We start from the raw sequence: 20,479 nt of genomic DNA, 5'->3' as shown, positions 1-20,479 counted from the left end.
CTCGGTAGTTGGTACTAGTCTATGGGGATGGGGGGCCCCACCATTCGTGGTTCCATGGAGGGATAGATGGTTCTGTGGAGGCAAATTCTGTGTCCTCGCTCGTGGTTCTTTAGCTGTGTGTTGTCACAGTGAAGCTAGCACTGGGGCATGAGGCATCAGCATCTCATATTTTGGCACATTGCATCAGCATCTCTGTTGTGAGAGAGGTGGCTATTCACACTTTTGACTTTATTTCTTCTTGGAGTTCAAGATTTCCTATGCTTTCATGACATTTCGAATTAATAACATTACATTGAATGTTTTTCGCTTTACGTATTATATAACGTTATTAGTCTGAGGCACTACAATAACGTTAAAAAAAATGTAAATTTCTCTATCACATACGGTTGAATTCAATTTGCTACTTTAATTTTCCATCTTTGACAATTTGCTACTTTAATTTTCCATCTTTGATTCAAAGTTTGTTGAGAAAGTTTTCATCTACAAACCTTAAAAAGTTAGGCATATATTTGTCGTGTTGGATCATCCCATCTCCTAAAGCCAAAACCTTTTCTCTTTTCCTTTCCCATCGAAACCTTGGCATGCTGAAATTATGACCAATATATGTTAAGTTGTGACAAATGCACATGTCATATTGAAAATTCCATCAAACACATCCTTTTACAGTTAAAAATCGAATAGGGGATTTAGGGTACGCCTAGCGCATAAGGCGACACAAGAATAGTAGTTGGAACACGTTAAGATTCAAAGCAAGGGTGACAATTTATGGTGTGTATGTTGCGTTATGCGGTAGGTGACGCAATCAATATTTTCTCAACATTTATTTTTGGAAAGAATATGAACGGTAATTATTTACTTATAACTTATAAGTTGGTGACTTTTAATCATTGATTTACATGTAGTTCAAATATCGACAATTATTGAAAATGGCTAATTTGTGGACAAACAACTCATACAAAATGAGTTAAGCATGTGATATGTCCTACATGAAATGTGCCCTAAGTCTAATATAATTTACTAGTTCTCAAGTGGGTTAAGCCCCTCTCTCTGTCCTTAAAAATTGCAGAAAAAATGGCTTTTGGTCGACATATGCGGACAAGGATCCTCTTCGGATCTTCTTTATAGAGATTCGAAAGATAATTAATCATGTTTGTCGGTTAATTTTCGTTAGGTATTATTTATATTTAATTTTAAATTTTAAATAATTTACACCCTAACAATATACGATAAACAAATACGATTGATTTTCGCGAACAGAATTTTATTCCGACGTATGCTTGACCTTGAAGGCTTGCACCTCCGCATTCACCACAAACCCAATACACATGTCAGCATCTTATCTATTTCAAATAAAATATTAAAAGAGCCAATGGGTTGGCGCCACGGCACTCATGAGTCATGACACATTCCCAAATAAAGTGTACAGTAAACAAACAGCACAGAAGCAAATAACCCCATGCTGTCTAAAGTCATCACAGCAAATTTATCTGAAACATTCTAACGCTATCCCCATGTCGGTGCTTTGCAACTCGACATTGACACGTAACATTAATGGATACGGATTACTTTAACCCAATCATCAAAGAAAAGGCTTAGGCAAAGTCAATTTTGATTTTGTATTGGGGGTCATGCAAATGCAAGCCTACATAATAGGCGTAAAGGTACTTTGAATTAGTGGCGGATTCAAGAAATATTTTTTAAAGTGTTAATAAAAACAACGTGTATGGTGGCTAAAATTTTTTGTCATAGAATAGTACGTGCTTTGATATTTCATATCTTAGTAGACATGAGGTTATTTGCACTCCTCTCATTAGATGTTAACAACTTCTGAGTGAGCATGTCGACTGATGTGAGTAGTTTTTTAGCGAGCATGCCGACAGATGTTAACTATTGACAGATGCACATAACAATGCGTACAAAGACATGAGGCTAATAACCAACCAACCAGTGTCCATAAAGATAATTCGTCGAGCAACTGGAAGACAGTTTTCAAGGATATCTTAGATTTTCATAAGGCAACACCCAATTCTTTTATGGAGAGTTTTTGAGAGTCAGCTGACCCACCTTGGTCCAAGGTGAATTGCCTCTGCTTTTTCTTTTTCTTTTTTCTTTATTGATAACAAAAATTTAGAAGTTGCCCATCGTGGGAATCGCCTCTGTTTAGAATGGACTAAAATTACAGTATCAGTCAATCAATAGCCCACCGCTTTACCATTAAGCAACCGAAAAACAACAAGAGATTAGATCTCATAGAGTTCAATTTGTGTTTTATGTGAAGGTATTAAAGTCTGATACACGTGCATGAAACTTTCAGATTTCATCGAGTTAATCCTTCTTATGTTCAGATTATGATTTCGACGTAAGATACTCTTTACGTGGAACCAAAACCAAAAGGAGAAACACTCGCAAGGTATTCTTTGAAATGCTGAGGTTGGTTTTAGACGACTTTAGTGAATTGAGTCCCAAAAGTTGTTGATCAGGGGCTTCAAATTCCTACCAGACCTAATGAGAATAAGGGGACCACACAAAAACAAAGGTAAGATGCTCCATCTTTTCTTTCTAACAAATGGAATAGAACCTTCAACTATAAAAGGTTCATAATTAATCAAATATTACCTCATACTTTTTTTTTTATAATAATATTCTATATATATATATATATATGTTTTACAAAACAAATGTATATATATGTCTCTTCATGCAAAGGAATTTTCATTAAAAAAAAAAAAATTAGGTGTGGGGCCCACTTCACATTCAACTCAATCCGAAACCATTTATTTATTTAATTATCAAAATAAAATTTCATAATTTTTTATATAATAAAGTATTTGTTAATTTCTTTTAACCTAATTGGATGTCTTAAATATTTCTGATTTTGTTAATATTTTGAAAAGATGAACTATGAGGTGCAACTTGAAAAATAGATATTTCGAATCGTTAAAATTTGATGTGGTGTGGACGCCACAACCAATCCCCATTTTTATAATAAAAAGTAGATATACCTTTCCTTAAAGGCTTTCTATATATATATATATATGTATGTATGTATGTATTATGAAGAGAACAAAAGAAAAACCAAAAAAATGTGTGATCATTTGATCTTTTTACCAACATCCAAATCCAACCATGTGATGATGTTCTCATCCAAGTTGTTTATTAATCATGTCGGTTTGATCTGTTTGGGCCTACCTCTTGTTTTGTTTAAACAATGTAATTTACTTGCATAATTCCATTACGCATGCAACATACAACGGTGCCATTACGACAAATTCAAGTCGCACCAACTCGTGCAATGGATTAATCAAAACGTGGGATCCAGATCTTTTTCGGATTTTTTTTCTTCGGAGTCTCGAGACCACATCATTGTGGTCGTTGATGCAATTCGTGAAGCCAAAAATTATGTCTCATTTCTGGTTGCGGGGTCTGTGATAAACGACTAGGATGGATTGATCCCGACGGGATCCAAAGAGGATCTGATCCCAAAAGTCGACGCATCAGCTAAAAATATCGACCAACTGATGTATGGATTCAAAGTAACATTTTGGGCTTGTAATTAAAAATGGGCCTAAAAGTTGGAGCGTCTTCTGTCATTTGGGCTTTTTAGAACTTGAAACCAGGCAATCCATCTAAACTGGGCTTTCTACTGTTAGAAACCCAACACCAGACATTTTGGACTCTCGCACGTGTAAAACTTTTATAAGCCCAAACAATATGCCGCTGACATCACTCATCTGAAGTTCTTAAAATTACCATACAACCCTCCCTCCTGAAATGGACTGCACCACGATTAACAATCACTGAAACCAAAGCTTAAAAACCCTAACTTACCACACAGCTCACTCTCACTGTGACTGAGCTCCATCAATGGCGTCCCAAATGGCGATCCTCGCGCGGACCCGAGCGCTGGCGAAAACCCTAAATACGAACCCGTGGTTCAAGTCCATCACGACCTTCACATTTCTCTCGCAGGAGCCCCAACTCGCCGTCGAGCCGACTCACCCCATCGCCTCCACCCCGCTCCCTCCGAACCCCGCCTCCGGCAGCCCCATGTACAACGAGAACTGGCGTAATCCGGCCCCCAACTCGCCCATGGGTCAGTCCCTGCTACCCCTCGGATTACTAAACCAGTCCCCGAGCGCCCGATTCCAGGTCATGTCGCAAAACCTAGACGCGCAGAGCCTGATGAACGAGTTCGCCGGTTGGATGACGTCACAGCGATGGCCGGACATGAAGCAGCTGTTTGAGTTCTGGGTTCGGTCGTTGGATAAGAACGGGAAGCCGAATAAGCCCGATGTGAGCTTGTATAACCATTACTTGAGGGCCAATTTGATGATGGGAGCCTCGCCGGGGGAGATGCTGGATCTGGTGGCGCATATGGAGGACTACGGTATCACGCCCAACACGGCGTCGTTTAATCTGGTCCTCAAGGCCATGCGCCAGGCCAGAGAGACCGAGGCCGCCAATAAATTGCTCGAAAGGTTAGCTGTTTGGTGGATTTGATTATGATTCTCGCAAGCTTTCTGTATGTGTTTTTGTTACATTAATGAAATGATGATTTGCTTGAGTTATAACTTGTACAATTCAATTAATGTTGCCACCGTGGTTTCTATTATCGGTAGTAATGAAATGAATTTTTCGTGTTGAAGTGCCGATTAAAGGCTTTTGTTTTCTTCACTCGTCTTTCGGAAGGGGTCTCCTAGAAAGACATGTTGGCATGAATCAATTTCACTTCAATGTATCAGGATGTTGCAGACAGGGAAGGAATCTCTGCCTGACGAAGAGTCATATGACTTGGTTGTTGGCATGCTGTTACAAATGGACCAGATTGATGCCGCCTTGAAATATATAGATTTGACTTTAAAATCTGGTTACATGCTGTCAATACTGGTGTTTAGGGAATGTGTACGAGGCTGTGTCAGTAAGGGAAAGCTAGATATTTTGGTTTCTATTATCGACAAGTGCAAGGTACATGATTCATACCATAGATATTTAGATCGAGGATTGGAAAATTTTGCACGATGTTCACTTATGTAGGTTTTTTTTGGGTGTTATCAGTCAATGGATCAGAACAAAGCTCTTTGCCCACCGTGGAACTTGTGCAACCATATTGCAGAAGTTGCTCTGCAAGAGGATAATAGCAAATTAGCATTTCATGCCCTGGAGTTTATGGCCAAATGGATTGCTAGGGGTGAGCAAGCAAGACCTGTTGTTTTTCTTTCCGCAGATGAAGGGCTGCTTGTGTCGGCACTTGCAACTGCCGGCAGGACACACAGTACTACTTTACTTGATGCATCATGGGCAATCTTAGTACGCTCGTTGCGCCAAAAGAAGGTCCCTAATCCAGAATCTTACTGTGCGAAGATGTGTGCCCTTGCATCGCTGGGGAGTCTACAAAGAGCTTTTAGTACTCTTCATGAATATGAGTCTGCTTATGGTAATTCCGATAAAGAAGCAGAAGATGAACTATTCTCCCCATTTACTTCATTATATCCGCTGGTTGTTGCCTGCTCCAAGGGAGGTTTTGGAACTTTGGACTCGGTGTGTAGTTCTTCTTTATTCCTATTTGATTTAGACACATAATCTATTAAAAACCTTGTATCTATTTGTTTCTGAGATATCTAGAGGCTAGTAAAGATTTTAACCTTTGTTTATCTCAAAATTATGCAAAATTATGATGTTTTTTGTGCATTTTTAAATTTTGCATATGTGCAGCTGCCAACTTTTCAATTCTCATTGTGCATCAGTGATGTAATTGCTAGTCCCGGTGAAGTAAATCTTTCAGGTTTCTGTAAGTCACCGTTTAACAAACTGAAACTTGTTATAATAAGAGCAATCCAGAAAAGAAGAACTAGTAAATGAATATATATCTTGCAATTGTCTGTCCGGTGAAAAGGGGGCCAAGGAGAGTGCTTCCAGTTTCGGTCCATTACTCCGTCTATTTGCCCTTGTGAATTTTCTTTTGCAGCTTTTTAACTTGAAATATATTGATGTTCCCCAGGTGTATTATCAATTAGAAAATTTGAGCCGTGCAGACCCTCCATACAAATCTGTTGCTGCATTGAATTGCATAATATTAGGTTGTGCAAATACCTGGCAGATCGAGCGTGCTTACCAGACCTTTGAGGCGATTAGTTCCACATTTGAATTGACCCCTGATATACATTCTTACAACGCTCTCATGTATGCTTTTGGAAAGCACAAGCAGGTAAGTTACTCTCTCTCTCTCTCTCTCTCTCTCTCTCTTTCTCTCTCTCTCAGGCCCCTGGAGTGATTCCAGTTATCTTTAATTATTGTTTAAGTTTTCTGTGTCCTCACTTCTGCTAAGCTATCTAATTTTCGCTGCCCAACTCTGTCCTACATCATAACATCTTGCTGAACTAGTCGTATGGTTTTTTGGCAGACTTTTGAAGCTTCAAGAGTATTTGAGCACTTGGTTAGTGTGGGCGTCAAACCCAATGCAAAGTCGTACTCGTTACTTGTAGACGCTCATCTCATTAACAGAGATCCAAAAGCTGCGGTCTTGGTGATTGATGACATGGTAACTTCATTCTTCTTGTCGTTGATGGTGTAACCTTGTCCATAGTACATAGTTTGCTGCCTCTGTAAGGAATATAATAAATGTTTGGACAGGTAAATGCTGGTTTTGAACCAAGGAAAGAACTGCTGAAAAGGGTCAGAAGAAGATGTAGGCGAGAGCTTGACTACGAGAGTGACGATCATGTGGATACCTTGGCTAAAAGGTTCAAAATTGTGATGGGTTCAGAGAATCGCAGGGACTGGCTGTTTAATCTCAATTACAGCACCGGATATGCCTAAGTGGCAAGTAAATGTTCCTTTCCGAAATGAAAGATATCCGTTCTGTTTCCATATAACTTGCATCACCTTTTTCTATGGTCTCTTGCATCAATCGCGTTTCTGATTGATGATTGTTTTTCTGCCTGCAGTATGATTTGATGAAGCTGATTGGATATGAGATCCGGCTCGCACACTCGTATCTTCCAGTGTAAACCTTCATCCGAATTTGTAAATTACCTCGGTCAATCTCCATCGAGTCTTCGCAGGATCTTTGCTACGATAATAGCCTCCTAGTTCCTCATTGAGTTTTTTTCTTCGTATGTAATCTTTTTGTGCTTTATGAGGGAAAATGAAATAGTAAATTGTTGCCAATAATTGTAGGAAAAATGTTTCTTGTTTTGTGCTCAATGGTTTAGTCTCAATTTTTTTTCCACAAGATGTCTCAGCCATTTCTTTTGCCGTCATTTTTAGCGCATTCGTTAAAAACCCTTCAGAATTGTTGAAAGCTGTTTGTAGCTCAGTTGGTTAAAAATATTTATCCTTGCACTTTGATGTCCCGAGCTCGAAAACCCTCTCGCCCAATATTGCTTGATGAATTGTTGATTCAGAATTTAAGCGCCGAGTGCCGGGCTACCATTACAACAGTGATCAAATCTCTTCGGAGATCACTTGAAATTTTGGTAATACAAGAAGTGAAAAATGCCAACAAATTCAAATTCTCCTCGATTCGATGTTATTTCTCACTCAAGCGTTCTCCACAGTGCCTCCAATGGCTATAAATCTATGATGTAGAAACTGCAGCAGCCTTCTGAAATGCAGGATAGTATGAGATGCATGTGAGTTCAAGCAAAAATATCTGCTTCGAATCGAAGAAGTTTGTCACGAAAAATAAAACGGAAATGTCGTGGTTAAGGTGTCGAAAAATCTTTACCCGTTTTTGCTCTTCCAAGTTTGCTTTGATTAAGGAGTAGATGGCAACACCAGCAATTGCAATTGCAGTTCCGATCCCAGTTTGTGTAGAGATTCTATTGCCTGCCAAACATGAAGCCGAGAAACTATGAACACATGATAAAACCCGATTCGTGTTCAAACTGTTTAACAAACTGAGTTATGATTTGAGGTGCATATGGTTTGAATGAGGTAAAATATAAATTACCGAACACAACAATGGAGAACCCGATCACGAAAACACGCTTCAAAACATTTCCGACTGCGTGCGTTAGTGGGGCAACCCGTTCCAATGTGTTGGTGGCAAGCTGCATATGTAATCCCAGAAGTAGTTAATCATACAAAGGGGGGCAACGGCGCAGGTGAATATAAACATCGTGTTTCCGTATGGTATGTGCATTGCCTACCTGATTGTAGAGATGATAAAACATTCCAATCCAGAATAAATCAGACACGAATTTGTGGAGGCTGACATTCGCTATATCATCCTTAAAATTTCAGTAAAAAGATGAACTTACGAGTAATGCTCGTGGGATGCAAACCAAGAGAGCAATGATTGAAATGTGAGCATACACATTTGTACTGTCCATTCCTGTCTGTTGAAGTTCAAACACATTTTAAGTGATCGAAATTAGTCTGCAGCACGAAGAAAAGAACAGAAGCTATGCTCACCATTGCTTTTTTCGAGTAGATACTTCTGTAGGTGAATGCAATGTTTGATATCATCATGCTACCGAAGCCAAGCCAGTTGAAAGAGAGTTCAGTCAATGATGCCATGGACACACCTAAAACAGAAGTTAACTTCGGTAAATACACAAGAAGACTCTATGCTACCAACGACTGTATGTGAGCGCTGTGTGCGTGTAAGATTAATAAAACAGAAGAAGATCAAAGAGTAAAGAGTTACCGATCACAACAGGGGCTAATGACAGCCATAGGGATAAGGGAATGTGATGCCCCAAAACAAACTGCGAAGCGGAAGCATTGAAAAACGGCTCCAGTGTGTCGACAAAGATAACAAAAACTACTGTAAACTCGATTGTCTCTCATCTTTTTACTAAGGAATTGGTTTTCCAACGGCCCTTAAAGATAATACCTTTAATGGTGCGTGTGAAAGACACAGCAACAGCTGCAAATGAAACATTGGACATGACATGTCCGAGGGCGTGACAGAATGCAACCGGGGTCAGTAGCGCCAACTGCTCCTTGTCAATCGGCTGGATGAACAAAAAATTTACACAGTTCAGTGGAAGCCACATTGCGGATTGAAAACAGAAGATAAACAATCGCAGAAACGGTACTTACTGCGCGCCTTGGCAAGCCAGCGGACCAAGAAACAAGACAGTACACCACTCCAACAAGGAGATGTATAACAGAAACAAAACTGCACAACGGGTGAAAGGAAATCCTACAAATTGTAAGTAAAACTAAAATTAAACGAAAATCGAAATAAGTTTGAGACTGAAGGATGAACATACTATGGATATGGGAAATAATTGTAGACCTTCTTGTTGAGTATGTTGAAGATGACATTTACTAAGGTGTATTCAATTGGGATTTCGAGGGATTTTAATTCTTTTAATGAATCTAGAGGTATTCAATCAGGATTTTAAGTAATTCTCTGAAATTTAATGTGTATTCAATTAGAATTTTAAGATAGTTTACTAAAATCCTTAGAAATCCGGGTGTATTCAATTAGAATTTTAAAGAAAGTTTTAACAATTCAGGTGTATTCAATTAGAATTAGAATTTAGAGAATTTGGAAAAGTTGAGGAATTTGAGAAATTTTATAGTGTATTTTAAGCATTCACAAATCTCATATCTCCCCATGAGATTTCGAGAGAATTGAATCAAAATTTTACATAAAATTTCTACAAATCAATTAAACTCCGTAAAAATCCATAGATTTATAAATCCATTAAAATCTCTCAAATTCCTAATTGAATACACTTCCTAATAAATACATGATAAAAAGCAGAAAAATAAAATTATGAACATCTGCTTTGATTTATTGGAAATAAATAATTATCATCAGAAATTAATGAAAATTGAATATGAATGCTTACCACATGAAGAAAAAGAAACCGGTAATCAGGAAAGGAAATTTCTCAGAAAAACTCTTTGCAGGCTTCCCATACCTGCACAATCACATAAACCATCTCTAACTTGATTAACTTTTTACAGAGATATCTTTAAATGATGATTAAAAAAAAAACTGTTCTTAATTATCGTTAATACCGTTAAAATACATCATTGTCCAACTAAAACTCAGCTGAGCCTATTTTTTGACCTTTCTCAAAAGAAAAAAGCAGCTGAAATCGTGAAATTATATATTTTCTTTCTTTCAGATTTTTACTTTTTAAAGTTTTTTCCCCACCATTTTCTCAGCAACCAATCATATGATTAAAAAGGTGAAAGTTCCATACTTTAATATTAAAAGAGGAAGAAAGATTAAAGGGTTTAGCAAAATCCAACCCATCAGCAATTTCAATCTCAGCACCATCAGCATCCGCAGCTGCAGCCTTAGCAACCGGCAGCAACTCAACAGAGCCCAGCCGTCTCAGCTGCTGACTCCACCCTGAAAACTTCAATCCCTTGCCAGAAAATCCAATTTCCGGTGAAGGCTTTGCAGCCTCCGGCAACGGCAAAAAGGCCAAGCTTGAAGCTCTGGAAGAAAGCGAGCGAACTTTGAGCAAAGCCAAAGAAGGCGAAATCTTATTGGACGATAAATAAAGCGAAGAAAATAGAGAAGTTCGGATTGGAGAGTGAACTTGGTTGATCACTGAAGCCATTTTTCAGACCCCAGAAAAAATCTGATGAAAAATATTGAACCCAAAGAAAGATTGTCAACGAATTGCAGTTGGATTTTTATTGAATTTTGTGAATGGAATATTCATCATAAGATAATCAGGTACAAGAGATAGCAATATATATGTGCTAGAGGGAAGAAAACAAGACTACCTATCCCTCCTTGATTTACGTCTAAAGCTAACAAAAAAGAACAAATAAGACACATCCCTTGAATTAAGGGAATTGACAAGACAAATAAGACAAATTGAGAAAATTGACAACAAGAGACACATCCCTTCAATTAAGAGAATTGACAACACTATCTATCATCCTAAAATCCTTTGTACGGTGAACATGCAACCTAACCTAACCCTAGTTGCCATTCTTTCTTCCAATACTCCCCCTCAAGCTGGATCAAAGGGATTAATTGATCCAAGCTTGAACAAAAGACGTTGAAAATCAGCAGAGGGTAATCCTTTTGTGAAAATATCCGTAAGTTGATCATGACTGCTCGTGTAGTGAGTGTCGATCACCTTGGACTGAACTTAATTTCTGACGTAGTGACAATCAACTTCAATATGTTTAGTTCGCTCATGGAATACAGGATTCGATGCAATGTGCATCGCGGCCTGATTATCACAGTGTAGGGACATGGGTTGTTGATGAGGAAAACCTAAAGTCAACAGAAGGCTTTTGAGCCAAATAAGTTCACAAGCAGTGGACGCCATAGCACGATACTCTGCCTCTGCACTAGAGCGTGCAACAACACTTTGTTTCTTGCTTTTCCAGGTAACTAGGTTGCCTCCCACAAACGTACAAAACCCAGTGGTAGACTTGCGATCGAGATAATTGCCTGCCCAGTCAGCATCGGTATAGCCTGAGATCTGAGTGTGACTATTGTTGCGCATAAGAATTCCTCTACCAATGGAACCCTTAAGATAACGTAGCACACGATGAACAATCTTCAAATGATCCATGCTTGGAGAGTGCATAAACTGGCTAACAATGCTGACAGCATATGATATATCAGGACGTGTGATAGTCAGATAAATGAGTTTGCCAACCATTCTTTGATAGTAACTTAAATTGGGAACTGGATCACCGTGAGTTTTTAGCTTTAAGTTGCTATCCAAGGGGGTACGAGCAGGCTTGCAATCTGTCATTTTTGCTTCGTGAAGAAGATCTATGACATACTTGCGTTGGTTGAGGAAGAAACCCTTGTGAGAGTGTGCCATCTCGATGCCCAGAAAGTATTTGAGAGTGCCAAGATCCTTGATAGCAAACTTGTTGTTGAGATACTGTTTAAGAGCATTAATCTCTGGCATGTTATCACCTGTCACAATTAGATCATCAACATAAATGAGCACAACTAGTTTACCCACTAAGCTGGAACGAACAAATAGGGAAGAATCCGCAATACTTCGACAAAAACCAACCCTTTCCAGAACATGACTGAGCTTGGCATACCATGCACGTGGAGTTTGCTTGAGACCATAAATGGATTTATGGAGTTTGCACACCATTTCTGGATTGTTTGATTGAGGATGACCTGGGGGTAGCTTCATGTAAACCTCTTCTTCAAGTTCACCATGCAGGAAAGCATTTTTAACATCCATTTGAAAGAGAGGCCATGCATTGTTAATTGCAACCGACAACAATACTCTAACAGTGTTCATTTTTGCCACCGGAGCAAATGTCTCTTTATAATCGACGCCATAGGTTTGTGTAAAACCTCTAGCAACCAAACGAGCCTTATTCCTTTCGATTGTGCCATCTGAATGAAACTTAGTTTTGTACACCCAACGACTCCCCACTGCCTTCTTTCCTTTTGGAAGTTTCACTATAGTCCATGTGTTATTTTCATGGAGGGCTTGAAGTTCCTCTGCCATAGCATTTCTCCACTCACTGTGAAGATTGGCTTCTTGAAAACTTTGAGGTTCTCGAGCTTCATTAATGGCACTTAGGAATGTAGCAAAAGAAGATGAGACTTTGCTATAATCAATAACATCAGTCACGGGATACCTGACAGTGTAGGTCACATAATCATGCAACTTGGATGGAAGTTTCCTCTCTCTAGTGCAGGATTGCGACGAACTGTAGGAGATTGAACTACAGGTATTTGAACAACATCATGGTTGGAAGGTTCACTGGAGGGTGCAGTGTGAATCTCCGATGAGGAAGGGTTTTCATCTTCAAGATGTTCCACCGAATGAAGGTTAACATCATCCGGCACATGATCACTAGGAGTGCATGTTGCATCTTCTCCGATTGGATATGGAAAAGGAAATAAGTCCATCAAATGCTCCCCCTGTCTAGAGTAATCCCGTGATTGTGAGAAGTAAGGAACATGTTCTTCAAATTTAACATCCCTTGAAACAACCATTTTTCTAGTTGTTGAATTATAGCACTTGTAACCTTTTTGGGTAGATGAATAACCTAGAAAGACACATTTGGCAGCCCTTGGGTCTAGCTTGTCATGATTTTGAGTTTGAATGTGAACAAAGCATGTACACCCAAAAACTCTCAAATGGGAAAAATTGATCTTTCTATTTTTCAAGACCTCATAAGGTGATTTAAAATTCAACACTTTACTAGGCAATCTATTGATGAGATATGCCGCAGTAAGGACTCCTTGAGACCAAAACTTCTTAGGCACATTCATGTGAAACATAAGAGCTCTAGTCTTCTCAAGTAGATCTCTATTCTTCCTCTTGGCCACCCCATTTTGTTGAGGTGTTCCAACACAACTTGTTTGGTGTAATATACCATGCGTGCTCAAGTAGTGTGACATGTTATGAGACATATATTCTGTGCCGTAATCTGATCGTAAAATATGAATTTTTGAAGCAAATTGGGTGGCCACAAGTCTATGAAAATCTTGAAAAACTTTCATCACTTCACTTTTAAATTTCAAAAGATACAACCAAGTAATCCTTGTGAAATCATCCACAAAAGTTACAAAATATTTGTATCCATCAAAAGACTCTATAGTTGGTCCCCAAACATCGGAATGCACGATTTCAAAAGGGTTACTAGCCCTAGACAAAGAGGAAGTAAATGGTAATCTAGTAAACTTAGAAAAATGACAAACATCACAAGGACTTGTAACTTTGCACGTATTTGGGAACAAGGTGGATAGAACTTTTTCAGAAGGATGTGCTAGACGTTGGTGCCAAAGTTGTTGTTCTTGAGCTAAGCTTGAAGTGACTTGAAAAATCTTGGGAACTTGAATATGCTTGGAAAGATAGTAGAGACCATTTAAGAAAAATCCTTCACCAATCATCTTCTTGGTGACTACATCCTGAGAGATCACATTTTTGGGAGAGAAAATGGCAAGACAATTTAATGAGTTTGTGATCTTGCTAACAGATAAAAGTTGAAAAGGGAATGAGGGAACATAAAGAGCCTCAGACTCGACATCACTTGAGATCAAATGTATTTTTCCTTTTCCCACAACCATAGCATTTTTTCCATTGGCAACTGACACTTGAGATGGAATAGAAAATTTTTCAAATTTATGCAAGTTTGTAGACTTGTTAGTCATATGATCAGTGGCTCCAGAATCTATAATCCAATAATCATGCACATTACCAATGTTGAGAGCAGTTGAGAAGGAGTGTAAGATACCTAGGATGTCCCTTTGTACCACGCCTTCATTTCCAGCCAGGAAGCCAGCAAACTGTCTTAGTAGTGCAGTTTGATTGTTGTCACACTGATTTAGTGGTCCTTCACTATCTCCAAGACCTTGTTTCTTGTGAAGAAACATAGCAAATTCGTTGATCAGTGCAGCTGGATTAGTGGTGAACTTCAATGCTCCATCAGAAGAAGTTGTGGCAACATGATTTGCCTTGTAAGAAGGGTTGTACGAGCCTTTCGAGACACCTTTGTTATCCCTAGGAAACTTTGGTTTTAACTCTGGATGAAGAATCCAGCATCGGTCTCTTGAGTGCCCACCAGCATCACAATGGCTACATTTTAAGCCAGTTTTCTTTCCTTTGTAGCCTCTCTCCTCACCAAGTTTTTGGTTAAAGAAGTAAGCCCTAGCTTCTGGTATATTTGCCTTCATGTCCAAGGTCATGACTTTCCTTCGAACCTCTTCTCTTTGAATTGTGGCACACACACTTGAAAAAGAAGGCATGTCGGGATTCATGAGGATATGGCTTCGAAGATCTTCGAATTCAGGGCTCAGGCTTGCTAGGAGTTAGAATATTTTGTCTTCCTCGGCTCTTTTAGTTAGCACAGCAGCGTCGATGGTGTGTGGTCGATACACATTCAGCTCGTTCCACATAGTGGTCAGCTTTCCAAGATGTTGCACAAATGGCTTCCCTTCCTGTTGCAAACCAGCAATGTCCTTCTTTAACTGAAACACTCTAGCCGCATTGTTCTGATTTCCATACATTTCCTTGAGATTTTTCCAAAAAGTCATGGAGGATTCAGCATAGCTAAAAATTTCTGCAATCTTACGATCCATGGAATTGAGTAGCCACGACATGACCAACTGGTCTTTGCATAGCCAAGCATCATACTCCGGTGAGGTAGTCTCAGGCATTGGAATAGCACCATTAACATAACCAAGCTTTGATCGTCCTCCCAGAGCAAGAGAAACTGTTCTTTCCCATGGAAGATAGTCAAACTCATTTAGCAAGACAGAACTAAGACGTTGATTTGGGTTGATATCAATATCTGAGTGTGGTGATGGTGGAGTAGCATGAAAGCCGTCTCCTTCCAAATTTACTAAGCTTTCTTCAGCCATGATTGAAGGACAAGAAGCTCACAAATCTCTCAAGAGAACACCACAGAGATAGGCCGGTTAGGGTCACTGCTCTGATACCATATTGAATTTTGTGAATGATATATTCATCATAAGACAATCAGGTACAAGAGATAACAATATATATGTGCTAGAGGGAAGAAAACAAGACTACCTATCCCTCCTTGATTTACGTCTAAAGCTAACAAAAAAGAACAAATAAGACACATCCCTTGAATTAAGAGAATTGACAAGATAAATAAGACAAATTGAGGAAATTGACAACAAGAGACACATCCCTTGAATTAAGGGAATTGACAACACTATCTATCACCCTAAAATCCTTTGTAAGATGAACATACAACCTAACCTAACCCTAGTTGCCATTCTTTCTTCCAATAATTTTGTTGAGAAGTTCGGCAAAACAAAAGGGTGCGCGTGCAATGATATTAAAGCATATATGAACGTTGGAAACGAGGAGATGAGGATATTTATATTATTATATAAATTCGATGAGGAGAAAACAGAGAAAATGATTTCTTTTTGCTTTCGTTTTCTGGAAACACCAGAGAACCAGAGAAATTTTGACAGCAGATGTCACAGAATCCAAAATTATAAAACCCATATACCCAAAGAGCTTGATTAAGTGAGGGGCAGAGATGGGATTGAAAAAGTTGAAAGCTTTTTAGAGAGAGAGGGAGAGAGAGAGAGAGAGAATGAGGGGGGAGAGAGATCATAGTGCAGACATTAATGGAGATAAAGACTGTTAACTGAGAAACTGGATGGTGAAAGAAGAGACTGTTATAGGGTCGTTATTCAATTTTTGCACCTTTTTTTTTTTTTTTTTTTTTTTTTTTTTGGTAATTTTGGTTTATTCTTTTTTATATTACAGCATAAACTTCCTCTCTAAACTCAAATGCTCTCTGTTTGTTTCTATGTACGTTTATATCCAAAGACGATCACATTTTACTCTCTGAAATTCATTTTACGTTGCTTAATTCTCTGAACTCAATGTTCATGCTCGATTGTGCTTAAATTTCACTAGGTTTAATCAAATTTACGTTAAGATTGTTGAGGAGTATGTTTGAGCTAAATTGATGTATGTTTTTCACCAAAGTATATAGCGTTTGTGTAAAACGAACTTATCCCACCTTAAAATAATAGAAAAATTAAAGAGGCAAGGGATGAAATTGATTAATACAAATCAAATACTAGCCAAAATTAACGTTTTATTACTTTTTTTTATTTTGGAAAACTATTAACGTTTTATTACTTAAGATCTTATGAATTCCACGAAGGGTAACAAGGTGGTTACAATGCACCGCGTATTGAATACCCCATATTTGTAACGGTATAATTTCTTTTTTTGTAACGGTTTAGACCTCAATACTTAAATCTAGTCGTTCGTTATCTTATTAGAAAGATTAAAAAGTTAGTTACTGTTTAGACCTCAGTACTTAAATCTAGTCGTTCGTTATCTTATTAGAAAAACTAGCAACCGGCATACACATTATACGTGTACAACTCAATTTTCTTTTTATTGTGGTATGAGTGATAATCAATGTGCAATGTATAAGTCATTCTGAAAAAAAAAAAAAAAAAAATCTTTTCACTGTGGTATGAGTTACATGAACTTATGAAAACAATTACTAACATTAGTGAAATAAAACCAAACTTATGAGTTAGGCAATACTTTCAGAATTTTATAATAATTTGTAAAGATATTGTTACATGAAACACTAAAATCATCACTAACTTCAGTACATCTCCCAAAAGTTGTATAATGTGGAACTCTACTTGGATGAAACCAAGCCTTGTAACAAAGTAAAAACAATCGAATGCAACAAAATAAGTAATTGAGGAGTGATAAATCATGATTAATATATGTATTTCAATGACACATAGAACGTATTGCAAGGGATTTTAAATGTTCAAAAATTTCTTCCTCCAACCTTGCATAAGATGCAAAAACTAAATAATGTGGCTCATACCTTCAGAACATTGGATGCCCACTCATGGTGGGAGGGCCTCCGGTCTAGGATTCATGGGTCAAAGAGGCAGGAGGTGGCGAAATAGGGGTCATGGGGGAAAACGCAGAGGATGTGGGAGAAGTTGTTGGGTGGTGGGTTTAGCGAAGGGCGATTAAGGTTGGAGGAGAGGAAGGGCCTACATAATTTGCAGGTGGGTTAAAGGTAGGCGGGGTGGGAGAAGGGGATGAAGGAGGTGGGGTGGTTAGAGCAGTCGAAGAGGATTTTGGCGAGAAAGATGCAGAGAGTGATAGAGAATGTGAGAGTGGGAAGTTTTTTTGTTCTTTTTTGTTTTTTGTTTTTTAATTAGAGATATGTTAGAATTATATGTAGGTGAGACTTTGAAAAAAAAAAAAAAAAAGCAAAATTTGGTTGTGTGAAATTACATTTCTGCCCATATTTCTTATTTATGTTCTGTTTTAATTAGAGGGTTAAACTGGTAATTTCATAAGATTTTGGTTGACAATGAGTGTTTTATTAATTAGTAGAGATTAAAAAGTTAGTTAATTATACATATATATGGCCAACCAAAGAAATGAATTATTATTGATAAAAAAAGAAAGAAAAAGAAATGAATTATTTGACCGTTTTCTATTTCCTAAAATGTAATAAGAAGAAGAAATAAAAAATAAAAAATAAAGGGCGCATGATGTTGGACGTGTGCAAATGGAAGCTGTTGCAAATTAAATAGTGACATATTGACTTTTTCTTTGTCATTGTATGTCCCTAACATTATTGGCATCATGATGCTAATATTAGGCCAGTTAATTGAAGTAGTGAGTGATTTTCTTCTAAATCGAAGTTTCAGTCTTTCTCACTGGAAATTAGTAAAAAACTTCAATACAGCAGCGAGCCCCTCTTTTTTTTTTTTTTTTTTTTTTTTTTTTTCCCCACGCTCTCACAAACACACCACGCATACATACATTATTATAAATTAGAGCGATTTAGGATGTTGCATTATCTAATAATTTACTTATTTTGGGCTTTAGTTCAAATCAGTAACTCAAACGAATAAAGTCAACAAAAGGACCAGGACAAACTTGGGCTTTACTCCAAAAGCCCAAAAACAAGGCCACTTCAATTTCCAGAGAGCGTTTTGGATCAAAAAGGAAAACCTAGCAAAAAAAAAAGTGAAAAAAACAGAACGTAATCTGCTTTCGCTTTCACTTTCACTTTCCAAATTCAGTATTCCTCTTGAATATTTCAAAATTTGTTAGATTTCTTCATGTTCAAAAAATAATTATATAAAATCGATTGAATTAAAATGCAAAGGAGTGGTGGCAAAGGCAGAGAAGAAGAGGAACAAGACGGCATGTCCGTACACTCTCCTTGCAAACCTCCCCCTTCCTCTGCTTCTTCTCTCCCAAAGGTCCCTCTCTCTCGTCTCTCTCTCTCTCTCTCTCTCTCTAGATTACACACACACACACATACATGTTGATTTTATTTGGTTTTAAATTTGATGGTGAATGTAATAGGAGCAATCACAGGTTGAATTGGAGCTCAGACTGTTAGAAGCTCTTGAAATTTACCCTCCCGGAAAATTACAAGGCAGGTTTTCTCTAATTAATGCTCATATTTCAGTTTATTATCTTTGGATTTCCAGTTTTGGTTTGTTATATAGGTGACAATTTTATGTAAGTTATCAATTTTGATTGTAAAACGGGCGGTTAATTAGCATCTTTAATCTTCGTATGGAGAATTTTTCACCCAGAAAATGCAAAGAAGTCATCTTTTTTTTTTTTTTTTTTTTTTGTGGTGGTAGGAAAAATTCAGAAATATAGTTGTAATTTTTTACCAAATCCGAACTTCGAATCTGATGGTTCAAGTCAATATAAGGGGAGTTATAATAAATCAACATTCCATCTGTTCTATATTGGAGTAAAAAACTTCAATATAGAAGTTTCTGTTCTGAATCAACATTAATGCACGACGGGTGATTAATTAGGCAATAATACAATACCGTTTCCATTTTGGGGAATGCTAGGATTAGTTGCCCACACACCCGCGAGTGACTGTTTGTGGAATACTAGGATTAGTCGCCCACACACCCGCGAGTGACTGTTTGTGGAATACTAGGATTAGTAGGCCACACACCCGCGAGTGACTTTTTTAAGGGATACTATGATTAGTCGCCCTAGCATAATTCTTCCATTTTTGTTCTTACATTATCATGTTATTTGGAAATATACAAGCAAGCAAAGTACATATATGAGCAATCTGCTACTTGTTTGGGCGCAGGCATACACCGTCATTTCGTGCTTTATGGTTTAATGGAATTTCTTCGTAGAAGGTTTGTCCCACTTCACGTTTCTGTTTATTGGTTTATATTAGTTATTCTAAAAAGCTTCCAATTTCTGATGCATAGCCTTACTCATTGTTGTGTTGTTTTCACAGCTTTGATCGACACTTCTCTGCTGACGAGGTTCTGCAATTGCTAGAGAGGTTCTACAACTTGGAAATGCTGGTATCTAATTTTATCATTCAGTTTTTCCATATTTCTGTGCTCTTTATCTTATGATGGAACTTTTAAACTTAAATATCCATGTTCATCGGTAATCAACACTGAACATTCACAGTGCCACGTGCAGAATATGGATGTAAAATAACTAGAAGCTTCATATTTTGGTAAAACAACTCTAGAAATACAAAATATACGCTCATCTCTGCACTGCATTATAGGTGAATAGGTACTAAATAGCTGCATTATTCGAGTTCGAGGCATACATTCGGTGAAAGGGTAGGCTTGAGGAAACATATGTGAGACTTGAGATAAACAACTACTGAAATTACTTCTAATGAAACATTCAAATGGTCCCAAGGGACTAATTATGTGTATATCTCTTGTTCCTCTTTAGACTTACTGAAATCTACATATTTTACCATTTTTTCCTTGAATTTCAGAAACCAGACGACGAGGAGATGGATTTCCTGAATCGCGAGGAAGAGTTTTGCCTGCCTCAAAATTTCTTCGTCAAGGAAGAACCATAACTGATTATTTTTGTATAGAATTATATCTCGTTCGAACGTATTGTGTTTGCTCTAATGTTATACGATGCCGGTCATCCAGTCTTTTTCCGTGACCATACAATGTCAGGGTGGTTTTAGCTAATATGTATGAACTTGATTGAAAATCTTAATTAGCATTTGAGGGTTATACCTCAGCAGTGGA

At 37.9% G+C, this 20,479-nt stretch overlaps 4 protein-coding genes across 13 annotated transcripts; 2 read left to right on the top strand and 2 right to left on the bottom strand.

Annotated features, from left to right (window-relative positions):
• Window positions 1-3,725: 3,725 nt before the first annotated feature.
• On the top strand, window positions 3,726-7,231 carry LOC137737033 (pentatricopeptide repeat-containing protein At1g26460, mitochondrial). 4 transcript variants are annotated; one of them, XR_015954624.1, is made up of 8 exons: window positions 3,767-4,478; window positions 4,743-4,965; window positions 5,056-5,538; window positions 5,713-5,788; window positions 5,999-6,205; window positions 6,401-6,538; window positions 6,631-6,819; window positions 6,945-7,231. XR_015954624.1 is itself a non-coding variant. In XM_068476382.2 (7 exons), the coding sequence occupies exons 1-6, from the start codon at window positions 3,865-3,867 to the stop codon at window positions 6,814-6,816; spliced, it is 1,851 nt and encodes a 616-aa protein (XP_068332483.2). In that variant the 5' UTR covers window positions 3,726-3,864; the 3' UTR covers window positions 6,817-6,823; window positions 6,945-7,231. The 4 variants fall into 4 exon arrangements, 2 of the variants coding, with proteins under 2 accessions (XP_068332483.2, XP_068332481.2); XR_015954625.1 differs by having other exon boundaries at window positions 6,631-6,823; XM_068476382.2 differs by lacking the exon at window positions 5,713-5,788 and having other exon boundaries at window positions 3,726-4,478; window positions 6,631-6,823.
• Window positions 7,232-7,347: 116 nt separating this feature from the next.
• LOC137736323 (triose phosphate/phosphate translocator, chloroplastic-like) lies at window positions 7,348-10,865 on the bottom strand. Of its 6 annotated transcripts, XR_015954627.1 has the most exons (9): window positions 10,219-10,865; window positions 9,810-9,881; window positions 9,049-9,151; window positions 8,840-8,960; window positions 8,651-8,738; window positions 8,416-8,528; window positions 8,262-8,339; window positions 7,952-8,150; window positions 7,780-7,827 (listed from the first exon to the last, which is right to left on the bottom strand). XR_015954627.1 is itself a non-coding variant. In XM_088682315.1 (8 exons), the coding sequence occupies exons 2-8, from the start codon at window positions 8,897-8,899 to the stop codon at window positions 7,577-7,579; spliced, it is 567 nt and encodes a 188-aa protein (XP_088538441.1). In that variant the 5' UTR covers window positions 8,900-8,960; window positions 9,049-9,127; the 3' UTR covers window positions 7,348-7,576. The 6 variants fall into 6 exon arrangements, 2 of the variants coding, with proteins under 2 accessions (XP_088538441.1, XP_088538442.1); XM_088682315.1 differs by lacking the exons at window positions 9,810-9,881; window positions 10,219-10,865 and adding an exon at window positions 7,348-7,603 and having other exon boundaries at window positions 7,727-7,827; window positions 7,952-8,051; window positions 9,049-9,127; XM_088682316.1 differs by lacking the exons at window positions 9,810-9,881; window positions 10,219-10,865 and adding an exon at window positions 7,348-7,603 and having other exon boundaries at window positions 7,727-7,827; window positions 7,952-8,051; window positions 8,651-8,711; window positions 9,049-9,127.
• Window positions 10,866-14,734: 3,869 nt separating this feature from the next.
• On the bottom strand, window positions 14,735-15,286 carry LOC148692036 (uncharacterized). The gene is made up of 2 exons (XM_088683471.1): window positions 15,029-15,286; window positions 14,735-14,935 (listed from the first exon to the last, which is right to left on the bottom strand). Exons 1-2 carry the CDS (start codon window positions 15,284-15,286, stop codon window positions 14,735-14,737), a joined length of 459 nt encoding a protein of 152 aa, XP_088539597.1.
• Window positions 15,287-18,415: 3,129 nt separating this feature from the next.
• Window positions 18,416-20,479, top strand: LOC137738286 (uncharacterized). 2 transcript variants are annotated; one of them, XM_068477914.2, is made up of 5 exons: window positions 18,416-18,679; window positions 18,798-18,858; window positions 19,549-19,600; window positions 19,705-19,774; window positions 20,212-20,479. In XM_068477914.2, the coding sequence occupies exons 1-5, from the start codon at window positions 18,575-18,577 to the stop codon at window positions 20,296-20,298; spliced, it is 375 nt and encodes a 124-aa protein (XP_068334015.2). In that variant the 5' UTR covers window positions 18,416-18,574; the 3' UTR covers window positions 20,299-20,479. The 2 variants fall into 2 exon arrangements, with proteins under 2 accessions (XP_068334015.2, XP_068334014.2); XM_068477913.2 differs by having other exon boundaries at window positions 18,419-18,679; window positions 18,786-18,858.

This window comes from Pyrus communis, chromosome 13 (genome assembly GCF_041283825.1).
Source record: "Pyrus communis isolate YQ-2024b chromosome 13, ASM4128382v1, whole genome shotgun sequence".
Classification (NCBI taxonomy): domain Eukaryota; kingdom Viridiplantae; phylum Streptophyta; class Magnoliopsida; order Rosales; family Rosaceae; genus Pyrus; species Pyrus communis.
This window is presented reverse-complemented; position numbering and strand designations above follow the sequence as displayed.